Source organism: Rhinopithecus roxellana, chromosome 12 (genome assembly GCF_007565055.1).
Source record: "Rhinopithecus roxellana isolate Shanxi Qingling chromosome 12, ASM756505v1, whole genome shotgun sequence".
In the NCBI taxonomy this organism is placed as follows: Eukaryota; Metazoa; Chordata; class Mammalia; order Primates; family Cercopithecidae; genus Rhinopithecus; species Rhinopithecus roxellana.
Window position 1 is genome coordinate 127,007,508 of NC_044560.1, and position 17,596 is coordinate 127,025,103.

Here is a 17,596-nt window from a genome sequence, read left to right on the forward strand (position 1 = left end):
ATTTATTACCACATAACTTCCCAGAGTAAATAGGTCTTTCAGGTTATTTGTGCATCTGCCCAAAGGTATTATTAAGTTGTCAGCATGTGTTTCTTGGATGGAATTAAGTATTTTTTTCTAGAGTTTTCTAGTTACCTTCTGGCAGGATCTACAGAAGCACAGTATGAATGGCTTTGGGGAACATGAGTGCAGTCTTTAACCACAGTCCCCTAGTCCAGTGGTCTTTGTGAGCCATCACCTGTAATTCGGTTGGAAGGGTGGTATTTCCAAGTTCCCTTTTCCTAGAGTTATCAGATCGTCAGTCTCAGCCCTCCTCTTGGGTCCCATTAATAACATATGTCTCTTTCACAGTTGAATCATAACCAGGAAAGTGTTGCATTTCAAAAAAAATATTAACCTGAAGGGACTTGAGCGAATTAAAGCCTCTTGAAAAGAAGGAAGGGAGAGAATAGATTTTATGAGCTGATCTAAGACACTTTAAAGAAATATGAAATTGGGGTGTTGTAAGGACATTTTTAGTATCTTTTAAGGAGCAACAAGAGAAGTGAGGAATTTTACAAAAAAAAAAAAAAAATGTCTGTCTTCAGGAACACAGAGCCTGCTGTGTAATTTTCTAACTTTGGGAATTTGTTTTTCAGGCTTGGGAAGACGGGTGAGATGCAATAGTCTGGGCTCCTGCATACACCAGAGTCTAACATACTGCATGCCAGAATTTTACAAGGGTTAAGTGGGAAATGCCTACAAAGAGAATTAGGACTTTTATTTTTGTTCTCATTAATAATTTAAATCTATTTCTTTAATGGTTCAATTCAGTGACTGCCCTTGGTAAACATTATTCTTCATGCACCTGGGAGAGCTTGTTCTATTACATAAGGGTTAGCTTTATACATATATTTTCAAAAGTCCTTCCAGCATGGTAAAAGAAAACACCTTTACATACTCATTAAAATATTTAATAAAATGCATGTGTGAGTCACAGATGTACACACCTGAGACATGTTTGCAATTGGTACATTCCTTTAACATCTTTCTCATTTCTGGGAATACTGACATTTAAAAGTGGCTGAAAGTAGAGGGAAAGGGTATTTGTAAAAGAAACATCATGTTCCTGTGACCTTCTTTGGTTCTTTCCTCTTGATCTTTTTGCATGAATTGAGCAGTGAGGCTATATCTCCGCCAGAAAACCAGGAGTTAAGGACTGCCAAAAGTATGGTGACAGGTGTACAAGGACCCTGCACTGGGTTCTTAGATGATGAATGTCAGTAGTGAGTTCTATATCAGGGCAGGTTCCTGTAATGTAAAGTTGTAGCCTTTGATTTTCCTCATGAAGTAAATCCTGAAAGTAAGTGTAGGTTAACTAGATTAAAATATGTAAATGCAAAACAATAAAGTGGGGTTGTGGGTAGGTAAAGTGGAGGGAATGGGGTAAGACAGGGTTCTAAACCTTGCTATTAAGAAGTAAAAGAGTGTTAGTCTACACTGAAGTATTCCAAAAATGTCACAGGCTTGAATGGGGAGGAACAGTTGGGGGACTTTCCATCTTTATTTTTATACTACCACTTTAAGGGAAAATATTAGGACAAGGACACAATATGGTCTGGTTGGCAGGGTGGTGAGAAGACTACGGTAGCGACAATGGTTCTCCTCCATTGTGAGGAGGAGGATCAATCCTGTAACTCTAGCCTGATTGCCCCAAACTTGAGAAAATTAAAGCTTTTTGAAGAGTGGAAGATGGAAGGAGGTGTAAGAAAGTCATGAGCTAATGGAATAAATATCAACTACCCAGGAGGTTGAGGTGGGAAGATCACTTGAGCCTAGGAGTTCAAGTCTAGCCTGGGCAACATAGAGAGACCCAGTCAAAAAAAAGGAAGGAAGGAAGGAAGGAAGGGGAAGGGAAGGGAGAAGGGAAGGGAGAAGGGAAGGGAGAAGGGAAGGGAGAGGGGAAGGGAGAAGGGAAGGGAAGGGAAGGGAAGGGAAGGGAAGGGAAGGGAAGGAAAAAAAGTTTAAGGGAGCTTTAAATACATTTTTAGTACATCCATACACTTTTCGATTTTAGAATAGTCTTGCTTAATATACGTTAAAGATTTTCCTGGTCACAGGACATGCTGCTGTCTGTCCTCTGACATGTGGACCCTTCATCAATAAATATTTGTTTGATTAGTAAATTAATGAATTCTGAGAGCAAGAAATCGTTTGAAAAGAGTGATTTGGAGAGGAAGGAAAGGTTTCACTTTTGATTAATTGCTAATCAGCTTTTCTTGTCTAACTCCCAACCTAGTTTCTTAGGTATTGGTTTTTATCTTTCTCCTTGTTCTCTTCTAATAATATTAGTATCAGTCACCACTAGCATCTATGGAGGGATTACCATGCCAGGAATAGTGCGGAGTGCTCCATGTACATTTCTCATTGAGTCCTTTTTATACCAGTAAGAGCAAAGGCTGCCCTGAACCACCAGGTTCTATTCTTTTCCTTTTGACTCATTAAATAGGGCTGAGACGAAGGTGTGGAGGGGCTGAGTGAAAATGATAGACACTATGTGCTGCCAACATACTTAATTAACAGTTCTCAGCCACCTTGGTGTGAGGTAGGTAATGGGTAGAGGCTAGGTCAGTGGAAGGGCTGGGGTAAGGCTGTATTCTAAACCTACCTACCAAGAAGTGAAGGAGTGCTAGTCTACACAGAGGTGCTCCAAAAATGCTGCAGGCTTGAATGGGAAGGAGCAATTTGGGAACGTTCAATCTGGAGATAATAGATTGGCTTTAGTGAACGTAAAATGCTGTATGCGTGTACATTTTTCTGAGCACGTAGGGCCAAGGCATTCAATAGGTTTTCTGAGGATATAGGGCCAAAGTATTCAATAGTAGACCCATGCCAGCCAAAGGTTTAACCCTCCTGCTTGAATGAGTGCTTTTTTTTTTTTTTAGGTGGAGTCTCACTCTGTTGCACGAGTTGGCGTGCAGTGGCATGGTCTCGGCTCACTGCAACCACCGCCTTCCAGGTTCAAGCGGTTCTCCCCCTTCAGCCTCCCAAGTAGCTGGGATTACAGGCACACACACCCACCATCATGCCTGGCTGATTTTTGTATTTTTAGTAGAGATGGGGTTTCACCATGTTGGCCAGGTTGTTCTCAAACTCCTGATCTCAGGTGATCCGCTCACCTCGGCCTCCCAAAGTGCTGGGAGTACAGGCATGAGTCACCACTCCTGGCTAATGAGTGCTTCTTAAAATCTACATTTGATGTGGAGATGAAAAGTAGAATGGTAGTTGCCAGGAACTGGGGAAACTAGGGGACTGGGGAGGTATTGTTTAATGGGTATATACTTTCAGATTTACAAGGTGACAAGAATTCTGGTGATGGCTGCAAAGCAATATGAATGTACTTAATACCACTGAACTGTACACTTTAAAATGATTTAGATGGCAAATTTTGTTATGTGTATTTTACCACAATTTTAAAAATTGAAAAAATATCTGCATTTGAAATAATATTTAAGTATATGCCTGGCATATAATAGGTGCTCAATAGGTGACTGGTTGCTTATCTGTCCTGTTCTCTTTTGTTATCTGTAAAATGGGGATGATATTACCACTTTATTGGCCTTTAGTTCACAGGGTTGTTTGAGGGATCCACTAAGCTAATGGACAGGTAAGGACTTTCATTCATTCTGCAGTCCTTTATCTAGTACGTACCAATTATTAGGCTTTGTTCTACATTCAGGAGATGCTGTAATAAACAAAACAGATGTGATCTCTGTGCTGTGGACCTCAGAGTTCAGGTCATGAATTTTTATGAACTGTGAAGTGCTATACTCAGAAAAGTATGGAGGTAGTCTCCACACGTCTGTTCAAGTGCATTTTTTTTTCTTGAGACAGAGTCACTCTGTCTCCCAGGTTAGAGTGCAGTGGCACAATCTCAGCTCATTGCAGCCTCGATCTCTCAGGTTCAAGCCATCCTCCCACCTCAGCCTCCCAAGTAGCTGGGACTACAGGCAAGCTGACCACCATGCCCAGCTACATTTATTTTTTGCTTTTTGTAGAGACAAGGTCTCACTATGTTGTCCAGGCTGGTCTCAAAGCCCTGGATTCAAGTGATCCTCCCACCACAGCCTCCCACAGTGCTGGGATTATAGGCATGAGCCACCACACCCTCCCTGTTCAAGTGCATTTCTGTAATATGGCCACCCATTAGTCCTTGCCCAAGAGGACAAGTAAATCCTCATCCAAATGAACATGCCCATATTGTCACAAGAATACACAAGAGAGGTAATCTGTAGACCTGGGCTCCGATCCCATCTCTGACTCTAGCAGTGTGACCTTGGGCAAGTCATTTCCCTCTTCTGGTCCTCAGTTTCCTCCACTTTAAAATGACAGGGTTGGGCTTCATGGTCCCTAATGTTCTCTGTTGCACATCCACACTGTGAACTCAAGAAGGGCCTGCTCTTTGTCTTTGTTATCTCTGTATCCCCAGAGTCCAGCACAGATCTCGGCTCCATCTCTGTTTGTCTAACATACCCAGATCTAGCCATAGTGGAAATAAACCCTTTTTAAATGTGCGTATGACCTGACATATCCAGGAAGTAGTGTTACAGTTAACTTGGGTAGACAAAAGGAGCCTGGATTGTGTTGAGAAAGGTGGAAGAGAGGGGTGGCTTTTTATTTTCCAGGAGCAGGAGGCTGGCTGAGCCTCCACTCCTTACCTCCCCTCTGCAGAGATAAACGACCATGGTGATGATCCAGCAGCTGCACATCTGAAGCCTTCCCTCTTGCTTTTGTTGTATACTTTGCAGAAAAGAGTGGTGGGAGGGGTGAGGTTAATGTGTTGAGTGTGAGTAATTAGTCATTCAAACCATCGACATTTACAATGACAGGATTTGAGTGCCTACGTTATTGTGCACCGCTCTAATAGTTTATGCCTGAAATTTTCTGCCTGTATAATGTTTCTTAAAATATATCACAGAAACATAAAAGATTTAATGTAGTGCTTTGTACAACCATTAGAGTTTGAAGTCAACTGAACCTCCTCAATGCTCTATCCTGGATGCTGACTGTAATTCTGTTCTTAATTGCTATTCAAATGAGGAAAGAGGGCAAGTCAGGGGCTTGGAACCTGGTCAGCTGCAAAGTTGGCTGTGAGACCCACACAGAATGTTTCATTAAAGTACATATGCACACTTGAGTAACTGATATATTTATTTGCAATGAAAATTGTGCTGTTAGAATATCAAAGGCGTTAGCCTGAGGAATCAAGTGTTCTGATTTTCCCAGCCAGCCTCTGTACTTACTGGAGGATGTGCTTTCCAACAACACACATTTTTTCTACCCCTAGTCTGTCCCTCTGTTTCCCAAATAGACAGTACAGGTGTCCTCTCTTTGAGGTCTGTCGCATAACCTTAAAATGCTGTAGTTTCATATTCATGCATTTAATATCTTTACATCTTGGCAACTTCTCTTATTTTCCAGGTAATGTTTTAAAATCCTCTTGGTTCATTCACATATTAGATTTGATTCTGAAGTGTTACATTTCTGATTTTTTTTTTCAGCCTGTGTTGCATCCTAAGATGCATCATTAAGACCCGTGAGGGGTCTTATTATAGGATGTATATTAACACATTTGCAAATGTTTCTCAGCTTTCAGACTGTACATTTTTATTGAGAAAACTCTCTTTGTATGTGTCCATTTGTGTGTTTTCATCTGTTCCTTCTGGATACACAAAAGAATAACTGTGTAGCGTAGATGCAGAGCAAAGAGAGCTCTATCTACATTGGATGAGAATGGCTTGGCCTGATTTTCAGATGTGGTCAGCTGAAGTAGCTCAGTAGTGAACATTGTATCTCATGACTCCTTTTAGAAGCTAGTGGGGACCAGTTGGGCTGTCTAATCTACAGATAGAACTCACCTCCAGGAGTCAACATAAATTGGGAAATCCCCATAGAATGTAAGGAGAGCCACAAAGCTGATGGGGGGACTGAAATTACTTTGCTGCAGCCTTGTTACTTCACAGGCTTTCCTGGAGCAGGTGGACCTGTGAGATGTTCACGTGGACAAGCAGTGGCTCTCACCACGTGTCTGAAAATGAAAGATGAACCTGACTGTCAGGTGACCTTTAAGAGTTTTGGTCCCACAGAATCTCAGCGTGAAATTCTTCCACATACTCCATCATTAGCACTAAATAAGCTGCCTTGTTGTGGGGTATTTTCTAGGTGTTTGTCGGGCAGCTGAAAGAAGGGTAACCTGAGAAAGGTAGAGAACAGAGAAGGGTTTCTAAAGATTGTAGGGCTGGGGGGGTTTTGCCATTAAATCAAACATAGAGGTCAGGCCTCCTGAATATATAAATTCTGATTTTCATGTTCATTATCGAGTTGGCAGTGCTTCTTATGTTTGTTGCCTGGACACCTGACTCAGTGAAGCAGTGAGACAACACAGCAAATGGAGGCACTGCAAAGACCCAGAAGGCCCACAGCTTGGCAGAACTGAAACCTGCCTCCTAGCCAGGAGTTGTGAGGATGCTCTATAATGCCATCTCCTTTAGCATGCCTCCTTCCCTGGGGCCCATCTCCCTGATTCTTTTCCTGGACCCTTGCCTCGAAGGCAAAGCGGCTGAGTAGGCTTTGCTGGGTACAACTTCTATCAGTCCTGAGGGGAGCTTGATTTAAGATTCTTCTCAGAAGCTTTTTGCTTTCTCCTTGCTGTCTGGACCAGCCTTCTAGAATCCTAAAGTTGACCTGAAGCCAAGAAGAAAATTCTGGTGATGGGAGAAGTGGAGCCACTTAAATTACTTACATGATGGTAAAGAATCTTAGATGCTCCCATCTTTCTCAGTCTGCTTTATTTCCTTGGCTTCTCTTGAGGCTTTCATGTTTTCCTTTTTGTTTCATTTATCATTTGTGACCATCAGAAGATGAAAGAATTAGAGTAACACTCACCTACTTGGGGCATGATGAGGAATAATCGTTATGATGCCTCTGGGCCCTTTGTATTTTAGACATTTAACGTACATTATCTCTCATCCTAAGATAACCCTGCATGGCAAGCTTTTTATTCCAGTTTTGCTGAAGAGGAAACTGTGGCTCAGAGTATTGAAGTAACCTGCCTTAGATCACACAGCTAATAAGTGGTAGAACTAAGATTTTTCTTTTTCTTTTTTGAGATGGAGTTTTACTCCTGTTGCCCAGGCTGGAGTGCAGTGATGCAGTCTTGGCTCACTGCACCCTCTACCGCCCAGGTTCAGGTGATTCTCCTGCCTCAGCCTCCTAAGTAGCTGGGATTACAGGCATGTGCCACCACACACACACCTGGCTAATTTTGTATTTTCAGTAGAGACGGGGTTTCTCCATGTTGGTCAGGCTGGTCTTGAACTCCTGACCTCAGGTGATCCACCCACCTCGGCCTCCCAAAGTGTTGGGATTACAAGCATGAGCCACCGCACCTGGCCTAGAACTCGGATTTTAAATCATCTGTTGTCTTGACTCAAACACTCATTCCATTTTTACTATGCCACTCTGCTTCAGATGAAAAATAAACAAAAACAAAAACAAAAAATGGTTTCTGAACATTGATGAGGATGTGGAGCAACTGGAACTTTCATACTCTGCTGGTGGGAATATAAATGGATACAGCCACTTTGAAATACTGTTGGCAGTATCTACGGAAGCTGAATATACCTACACCCTATGACCCCAAAAATAGAATCCTAGGACTATCCCCAATAGATTATGTACATTTTTCTACCAAAAGACATGTACATAATGCTCATAGCAGCATTATCTATAGTAGTTCAAAATTAGAAACAATCCAAATATTCATCAACAGATAGATAAAATGTAATATTTCCATACAATGGAAATTGCTATGGCAGTGGGAAGAACAGTGTATTGTTACACGTAACAGAGCAGATGACACTCCATACATGTATGAAAAGGCACAAAAGAGTATGTGTTGTATGATTCCATGTATATAAAGGTGAAAAAAATAGGTAAAACAAATCTGTGGACTAGAATTCAGAATAGTGGTTACCTTTGAGGGGTGAGGTAAGTGACAGGGGTGAGAACCTGAGAAAGGCTTTTGGGGTGCCAGTCATGTTCTGTATTGTAATCTGAAAGGTAGCTACCAGTTGTGAATTGTGTTCACTTTGTAAACATTCTTTGTGTTGTACCCTTAAGATTCATACACTTTTTTATATGTATGTTATAGTAAATGAAAATGCTTCCCCCCTAAATCCTCTGAGCGGGCAAATGGTAATAATAATGGAAGCTACTAGTTATCAGATGTCTGCTATGCCTTGGTTTCGTCATCTATAAGATGTAAAGAATATTGGAATATGCCTCATTGCTTTCTTGTGAGGAGACAATGAGAGAAGTCACATTGGATGATTGGCAGACTAACTAATAAACATCAGTGACTGTGGTTATGTGCCCACCTCTGTTCTGGTGCTTTACATAAGTCATATCACTGGATCGGTCCTTACCGCTTTGCAAGACAGGTGGCATTGTTCCCATTTTTCAAATGAGAAAAATGAAGGCTCTTAGGGTTTAAGTCCCTTGCCCAAGGTCACACAGCTAGTAAGTGGCAGAGCATGATTTCATTTCCAAAGAGTTGATGATCAATTTCTGAGGAGATGGAAGCCATTTTATAATGGACAAATAGAGGATGGTGATAAGACAAAATGGAAAGTTGCAAATTATGGGCTGCGTTTGGGGCCAGGAAACCCGGGTGCAGGCCTGGACTTTGCCCTCATTTTTCTATGATAACAGAGAAGTAATTGGACATCTCTGGGCTTCATGTCCAATGTGAGAGTGTTGAGCTAGATTTTGTTCCCTTAGGTGCCTCCCGGCTCTGCAATTTTTCAATTCTCCATGTTTGTCATCCCATACAGGGCATCTTCATGACCTGACTTCATGAGCTTAAACTCATTTTTCTTATAAAACCCTATTCTAGCATCTTCTCAGAACTTTCCCTGAATCTCCCTATCCTGTAAGCAGAAGTAATTGCTTCTGTATTGCATGGTCATTGCCCTACACCAGCTGTTTACCTGTCTGTGTCCTCTATAGGCTATTAGCTCCTTGAAGATAGGGATTCATTCATTTCTTTATTCTCATGCATGCTGCCTAGAACATTCACACCAGCCAAAAATCTTTGTTTAATTAAATATTTTAATCAAGAGAAAGTCCTTTTTGAGTAATATGTGAGTGGACAGCCTCAGGCGGTGCCGGACCTAAGGTGGAGACCTAGAGAAAACTTTGCCTCCATGTTTTTTGTTTTATTAGAGGTCTGGGAGAAACAATAACAGAATGGCTAGATAAAAAAAAAAAAAAAAAAAGCCTTAGAGGACTTTGCAGCTCCCTAGCATGTATCTATAAAAATCTAAAGTCTGATCAGTGATTAAGCATCAGTGAAAATTTAAACCCTTCCCATATTGAACAACCCCATTTAATTTAATGTCATTTTATTTTATGAGATAGTTAATAAACAGGTACTGTATTTGATCTTGTGAGTGTAGTCCTCTATATTTAGCTTTTTCAGCTTTAATGGAACTATAATTTTAATCATGATTATTACTTTACATTTTAATTATAATTTGGTGTGGCTTAAGTATACATTTCTGAGAGTGATTGTGTAATGAAAACAGGAATTAGCTTTTCATTAACAAAATAATGGGAGAGTTCCTACTGCATTCTAGTCTGTGTTCAAAATCTATGGGCTGGCCTAAAAATAGAAAGGGGAGTTTAACATTTTGGTTAAAAACATGCTTCTAAATTGGCTGTGTTCACAACCCAGTCTCTTGCTCCATCTTGCTTTATCTTCTCTTTCTTTTCAAAAAAATAAATAAACTTTTAAAAGAGACTTTGATTGTGTCTGAGATTTCAAAAGGCTTTTTCAATTGTTTTTATTTTTATTTAGATAATTAGCACCATGGAGCCTCAGGTGTCAAATGGTCCGACATCCAATACAAGCAATGGACCCTCCAGCAACAACAGAAACTGTCCTTCTCCCATGCAAACAGGGGCAACCACAGATGACAGCAAAACCAACCTCATCGTCAACTATTTACCCCAGAATATGACCCAAGAAGAATTCAGGAGTCTCTTCGGGAGCATCGGTGAAATAGAATCCTGCAAACTTGTGAGAGACAAAATTACAGGTATGCACAGGATTTGAAGCTATGTTGTTCCATTAGATGTGCAGATCTTAGCAGAAATGCACATGTGTGATGATGCACCTGAGTGTCTATATCATGTACCCTGCTTGCAGGATGGCACGGATACACAGTCATAAACTTACACCACATACACCACATAAGACCTTATTGTAGATTGTTACTGCTGGGAAGCAGATGAAGATTTTGGCACATCTTCATCTTCATGTAAAATGATCTTTTGATTTTGTCTCCTTTTATTCTTAATCATCCATTCCCTCCCTTTGTCCTATAGTTTCCAGTCCCACACTCTGCTCTCCCTATACTTTACACTAGTTTTGTTCATGTATTCTTCTCCTCTCAATATTTGCTTCGTGTGTGCCCAGTGTTCTTCCAAGTGCCTGAAACAAGTGTTTTAAAGGGGGCCACTGTGGATGTGTGGACGGTTGACACAACTGCCCTTGTCCCTGGGGAGAAACAGGCCCTAAGGATAGCAGATTATTCTGGAATACAACTACTCTGCAGTAGGAGGGAGATACTTAATGAAGATCTGCATTTGAGGATTTTGTTTTATGTCATCTGTCTGTTCATTTTGAAGATGCTCTTTAAGAAGTGAGGGAATTTTTATTTGAAAGTGAATCAACACCCTGTACAACTTCAATACATGAGATTTTTAGGTTCTGATTTTTTCCTAATTGACAACTATTCATTGAGAACCAAATGTTTGCCAGACACTGACACTATAATTCTTTGGGGGAAAGTTTCCCTGTAATCTTATTGGCAGTGAGAATATTTTCTTAGAGATATATTAGGCTACGTAACGATGGCAGTGAAGCTGCTACTGTGTGATACTCCACTCCTGAAATCATTCATATCCAACTTTGAATACTTGTCAGTTTTGACTATTGACTTTTGTTTTCTTTCTCTAGACAGTTTAATTAATCAGCAACTGTCCTATAGTTTTTTTTAAAAAAAGGAAGCTGTGTCATTAAAATAGGGATATACATCATCTTTATTTTAAATCAGAGAATACATTCTATATGTGTGCATGTAATTATATATATTCTTCTGTTCTCATAATTCACATGTAAATTTGTTCCCCTTATAAATTAAGTAGTTTGCAAAATCATAAAACTTAAATGCCACTGCCACTTTCCAAAATATAAGTCTCATAACGTTCCAGATATAATTTTCTTATTTGAAAAATTGTAAGATAATGCTTGTCTCAAAGGGCTTATTGTGAGGATTAAATGAGAGACTAGATATATTGCATCTAGCACAGTGTCTATTGCTTAGTGGTGCCTCAGTAAATACATCTATTATTATAAGTACAGCTAGTATGCTTCAAGGAAAGTGGCCAGAACAGAAAAAAATATATCTACCAAGTTCTCCAAATAGGGCCAGGCTTTGATGATCTTGTACCAGAGCACTGGAACATCTATCCTTAAACAGAATTTCCCATACGTTCAGAAAGCCAATATTTAGATTCCTGAATAATCTTTATGTAATAGGATGATAATTCAAACCAAATTAAAACCAGTTAACCATATGATTCTTCCTCCTACTCCTATATAGGAAATGTATTTTTAGTGTAGCCTTACCTTCAAAATACAGAGTCTGCCAGCTATATTAGTGAATATTATTAATCACCTTTTCAGAATTCCTTCAGAACTGTAGTGAGAGTTTTGAGAAGTACTGATTCATGGTGTTGTTCCTTGTTTTCTAAAGACACATGTTTAAACAAGCAGATTCCTTTACTGAAAGAATGCTAATTTGGTAGTTCACCGAGTGGATTTGAATAGGAGTGACAGCTTCGAAGACAGCCTTTAATTTGGTATACAAAACCAAAATTGTCAACTTTGGTTTGTTTAGCACCCTCTCCAGCACAAGCAGAGACATACAGTAGCATCTGAGCTTAAAGAAGAAACTTATGGGGTTGAAAGCAGAAATACAATTCAGGCATAAATTTGTAATTATGCATCCTTCTTAAATTCAGGCCCAAAAAATTTTTATTTGTAGAGACCTTATGGGAATGAGGCAGAGAAATATAGAGAGAGACCAGAGATATTTGCCCTCATTTGGTAGCAGTGTTTAATAAAAGTAAAACTTGTGGTTGTAAAGAGTGCTTATTAAATTCTTCATTTACACTACCTAATTAATTCTAGCATTTTAAATTAACAGTGAAACTAGTCCCTGCTGTACCATTCCATAGATGCAGCATATTTCCTCCATCCACCCGTTGTTCAGGTTTAATTGGCTATGCTAAAAGGCAGAGAAGGAGGGAGAGATAGGGCTGTGGGGAAATGGAGAAGGAGTGGGAATCACTCTAGTGGAGGACCTCCCCGAGGCCAACATTTGGGGTTAGGTCACAATGCAGACTGGAAGAGGTGAGGTATATCACACTAGGCAAATGGAGACGCTGCAGCTGGTGGTTCAGAAGTCAGGGTAAATGACATCATGGGTATTTTTGTTGCCCTGATTTTTAACATCCCAGTCCCCCCTTTTCCTCCAACACCTCCTACAGATCTCAATGCATCTCGATCCTGTGAAGTTTACAAGGAGTTCTAAATATCCAGTGGGAGGATTGGGGGGTGGGAGGTGGCAAAGAGATAAGAATTCAAGATTAAGATTTTCCAGCCCCAACCACTCCCTAAGAGAATGTAATGGATTCCCTTAGAAGGTTCTGGCTTCTGTAACATTAAAATCTCTTTAGAGAGAGAGGAAGTGACTCTGTTGATAGCCTTACCAGCAGGCTAGATTCATCCCTGGCTGTGAATTGTCAATGAATTCTCCGTTTGAGAACAGATAGAAGAAATTTGGGCGTGGACTTAAGTGTTATGTGCTGAGGACATAAACATCACCATTTATCAAGCACTTCCTCTGTGCTGGATACTTGCTAAGTGCTGGACATACCCTATTTCATTTAACACGGAGAACAGCTTCTATTTTCTTAGATGAGGAAACTGAAGCTTAGTGATTTCCCCAGGCAACACAGTTATTAGCAGGTGGTGGAGCTGGGAGTCACCCCTAGTTTCCAAAAGCATGATTTTATTTGGAGACATGTACAGGGTAAAGACCCTGCCTAACCCCCACTTCATAACCCAATGCAACATTGTGTTCTTCTGAGCAGAGGTTGTTGGGCACCCTCTGGAGAGTCTATCTAATGCACCATGGCTTTAAACAAGACTCAGGTGTATAAAGGAAGGCAAAGATAACAACATTTATCATCCTCTGGGGATATAACTCAGCCTTTGTCTTCCTTTAGAGTAGAACCAAATTTACTGAAAATGCCAGTTTTAAGATACTTTTGGACATCTCTGTTACTTATCTTCTCAGAGACATTACATTTTTCTTTTTCCAACTGGGAAAGGACACTTATCAGGATAATCCAGGTACCAGGGAGAAGAAAGGCATATCCTGAGTTGCTTTTGTGTACATCCATGACACATGATGGCATTGGAAACTAAGTCTTTAGTTTTTCTTCTTCATCTACCTGCAGTCTCTGCTGCTGGGAAAAAAAAAAGGAAGTGGCATGTGACCCACTGAGTTCATGCAACCTAGAAACTCTGGCAAAGAACACCAAATACCTGGTAGAAATTATGTTATTCCCATGGACTCCAAGGAGTTGATTTAGTTTCTTATTTTTATTTTTTGTTTTGTTACCATTTTGGTTTTGTTTTGTAAACATTGAGATTGCCTTACTGAATGCAAGTTCCTATGTGATCAGTATTTTAGGGGAGAAAACATGTGACTTGACCAAGGCAAGGTTAGGTGGCTCAGGGTATGTCTTCAAATCAGCAGAGCTGGATTATTATTATTATTTCTTTGCCTTTTTTGCATTTTTATAAGTGTTTATATTGTTACCACCCCAAAACAAATAAGGAAAGAAAAAAAAGAAAAATCTCTAGAAAGAAATTAGGCAGGGTGCAGTGACTCACGCCTGGAATCCCAGCACTTCGGGAGGCCAAGGCAGGTGGATTACCTGAGGTCGGGAGTTTAAGACCAGCCTGGCCAACATGGTGAAACCCTGTCTCTACTAAAAATACAAAAATTAGCTGGACATGGTGGTGGGTGCCTGTAATCCCAGCTACTCAGGAGGCTAAGGTAGGAGAATTGCTTGAACCTGGGAGGCGGAGGTTGCATTGAGCTGCACTGCACTCCAGCCTCGGCGACAAGTGCAAAACTCAGTCTCAAAAAAAAAAAAAAGAAAAGAAAAAAGAAATCAGTGTAAGACAGCAAACAGTTTTGACCTGCCTATTTACATTGTGTGATTATTTGCATCACAGTGATAAGAAAGAATTATATTTTTACCTCATGTCACTCTCTGTGTATCCATGCAGTGTACTTTTTTTTTTTTTTTTTTCGAGTTGAAGTCTCACTCTGTCTCCTAGGCTGGAGTGCAGTGGTGCGATCTCGGCTCACTGCAACCTCCACCTCCTGGATTCAAGTGATTCTCCTGCCTTAGCTTCCCAAGTAGCTGTGACTACAGGCACCCACCACCACACCCAGCTAATTTTTGTATTTTTAGTAGAGACGGGGTTTCACGGTATTGGCCAGGCTGGTCTCAAACTCCTGACCTTGTGATACACCTGCCTCGGCCTCCCAACATGCTGAGATTACAGGCGTGAGCCACTGCACCCGGCCACAGTCTACTTTTTAAGAGTAGTTTTCTATTCATTTCAAGTAAGTGTGAGCTCTGAAGGGGATTTTTTGAGGACAGGACAGACCAAACTGAACATTATCAATAACAAAACTGAATCTACTAAGAGACAAGTATATGGAACATGCTATTAATACATAAGTGCTATGGGTGGTTGGAAGAGGTAAGGTTGGTGTTAGCTGGAGCTGTTGGGGAAAGTTTAAAAGATAGGGTAAGGATTTAGGTAGAGGAAAGAAAGGCAAAGGAATAGAGCTAAAATTTTAGTCAAAGAACAAAAGCATTTTGTGTTCCTCTGTGTTTTGGACAAAAGAAGTAGAGCTGGAATGTGTCTCTTTGGAAGCAGTGGTCTAATATGAAGCAGCATGGCCAAATGAAGTTAAGCATAGCAACAAATTAAGTCAGTTAGAGTTTTACCCCAATGGACAAAGACAACATTTCCTAAACACCACTTCTAATCCACGTCTTCATTTCTTCCTTTATAATACATCTCTTTGGTTTAATTAATATCATTTAGTGGAAAAAGAATAAGGCCAAATAAATAACCTTTGCTACTGTGGACAAGAGGGTGGATATTTTGCTGCTACCTTTGTATCTGAATTTACAACCTAATTAAAGAAACCAACTCAGTTTTGATGCAGTAACATTGGGTAACTTGTGTTCTTTCTCAAATTTCTGAAAGTGCTAACAATCCTGTGTGTGTCTCTCTCAGTAGGAGAGATGTGGGACATGGACCACAGCAGTGGCGACAGTATCTATCAGAGCATCTAGGCCTTGAGTCACGACAGAGTACAGTCTATTGGGTTGAAGAGGAGAGGGGAGTGAGGGCTCTGGATTGTTTTAATGTACCTTATATACTTTCATGTAGTGGACTTATAGGAACACTATGGGAATTTGGTTGAATTTTACTTCTGAGATAACTGTATAAACAATAAAAGGCTCTGAAAAATCCTAAGATATAAAAATTCCTTAAACTTACTCCCAAAATGTGAATTCAGCCCCAAGGTGAGTTTATTGGCATAATTTCTTACAACACCCAGCAGACATATAAGAATAACTGCAGCAGCTTTTATTTTTTATGTGTGTCTTAATGTGTGTACTGGGCACTATAAAAATGCTTTAAATATAGTAGCTCATTTAAATAATAAATCAAGTTATCTTGGAAAATCGTAATGGCCAGTGCTTTTGAGAACTTACTGTGTGCCAAACATTGTGCTGAGATCAGTAGACGGAGTCTCATGTAATCCTCAAGATGGCCACTTTACAGATGCAGAAACTTGAACTTAGGAGTAATTGAATTACTTGCCAACGTGACTTAGCATCCAAGTTAAGGGAGCTGGTACTTGAACCCAGCACTGCCTAATTGTGAATTGTCGAATTTATACTTTATCTCTGGCAGTTTACCCCAAAATACTAAACTGACTCCTACCCTTTACAAACCAACTCAGCTTGTATACCTAGGGAATTAAATTTTTTAGTACAGGGAAAACATAATTAGAGCTCAGAATCTTTTGTTTTGGAAAATAGCATACTGTGCATTAAAAAGATAATTTTTTTGTATTAAACAGGTCACTGCTTAGCTAAACAAAGAAGACGACTTGGAGTGTTTTTTTTCACTTCTGATATTCTCTTGTCATGAAATACTCTTCAGTATATTCACCTTTTCTTTATTGTGCAAGCCCTGTATTGACATGGATGCTGTCTACAATTTAAGCATAATAAAAACCCAGCCTCATTTAGGCATATCCAAGAAAATCCCAAGATATTGATTAGCTAAATGAACTTTTCTATATGCACATCAGAAGAAGAGTCATTAGTGATGGGAAGAGTACAGCAAATGGTAGCATTTATCAGCATATTTTGCTGCTGATTTGGAAAATGTGCTTACTACAATGTGATGTGTCTCCTGAATTCAGAGGAAAATCAGGCAGATTTGCATCTGTCATTTTATTTATCACCTCCCTGCAGTCATACATATTTTACAAAGAAGAATAAAAGAGTTTTGATTTGTTGACTTGGGAAGGGGGGTTGGTTATTGTTGGAGGTGAGTGGAAAATTTTTAGGTATGGAGGAGATTTGGCAGCCTAATGGGGTTACAAAACAGGAGAATTGGAGTCTGCCTTATTAAGGGGAACTTGAAGAACGTCAGAACATTAAGTGCAAACAGTAAACCATGTAATCATTGTGCTTCTTACACACTCATCAAGGGGAATCAGAGACTTTCCATCCTTTCTAATTAGGGCAGGTTGGCAGTAGAGTGGAGCTGTGAGGTTTAGGGTTTGTGCAGGTACATTATGCATCTTCCGACACAATTTTTTCCCAGAATGGCAGTAGTCAGGATTACAGACCAGGTATGGTTTCCTTTTGCCTCCTGGCTGTGTTCCCCTTCATCTTACCTTCCAAATCAGACAGTTCTGCCCCGCTTCCGAACTCAGATAACCGTAGGAAAGTATTCTCACATCCCAGGAGAGATGTCTCAAAGGATTTTTACCTAGGATGTGAATCAGGCTGGGTATTTTAAGAATTTTCTATTTCTGTACTTTAGCTGACTGTTTGGTTCGTAAGACCAATTCCCTGTTCACGCAGCCTTCTCTTCTTCCCCCAACACACACACACACACCCCCACACATTCACTCACTCACTCCTCCCTTCTCTGTAGAATGGCCTGGTTGATTGAGACTAGGAACTAAGGAGGAAGGTAATGTCAAACTGAAATTTCCACACATTATCTAAAAATGTAATTCATCAGCTTCAGGGTAGGAGGAAAGTGCTTTCTGAAATGTGTTAATGGGAAATTCATTTTCTT

General features: G+C 40.1%; 1 protein-coding gene across 15 annotated transcripts in view; it reads left to right on the forward strand.

The window, feature by feature from the left end:
• ELAVL4 (ELAV like RNA binding protein 4) overlaps positions 1-17,596 on the forward strand; it is a 159,493-nt gene that overhangs the window by 85,499 nt on the left and 56,398 nt on the right. For 11 of the 15 annotated variants that reach the window (XM_010356885.2, XM_030913779.1, XM_010356896.2 and 8 more), the window contains exon 2: positions 9,899-10,139. In XM_010356885.2, the coding sequence (XP_010355187.1) occupies positions 9,899-10,139 (241 nt within the window). Of the gene's footprint in view, positions 1-6,700; positions 6,788-9,898; positions 10,140-17,596 lie in introns of all 15 variants that reach the window. The other 4 variants (XM_030913781.1, XM_030913783.1, XM_030913780.1 and 1 more) reach the window with 1 other exon arrangement.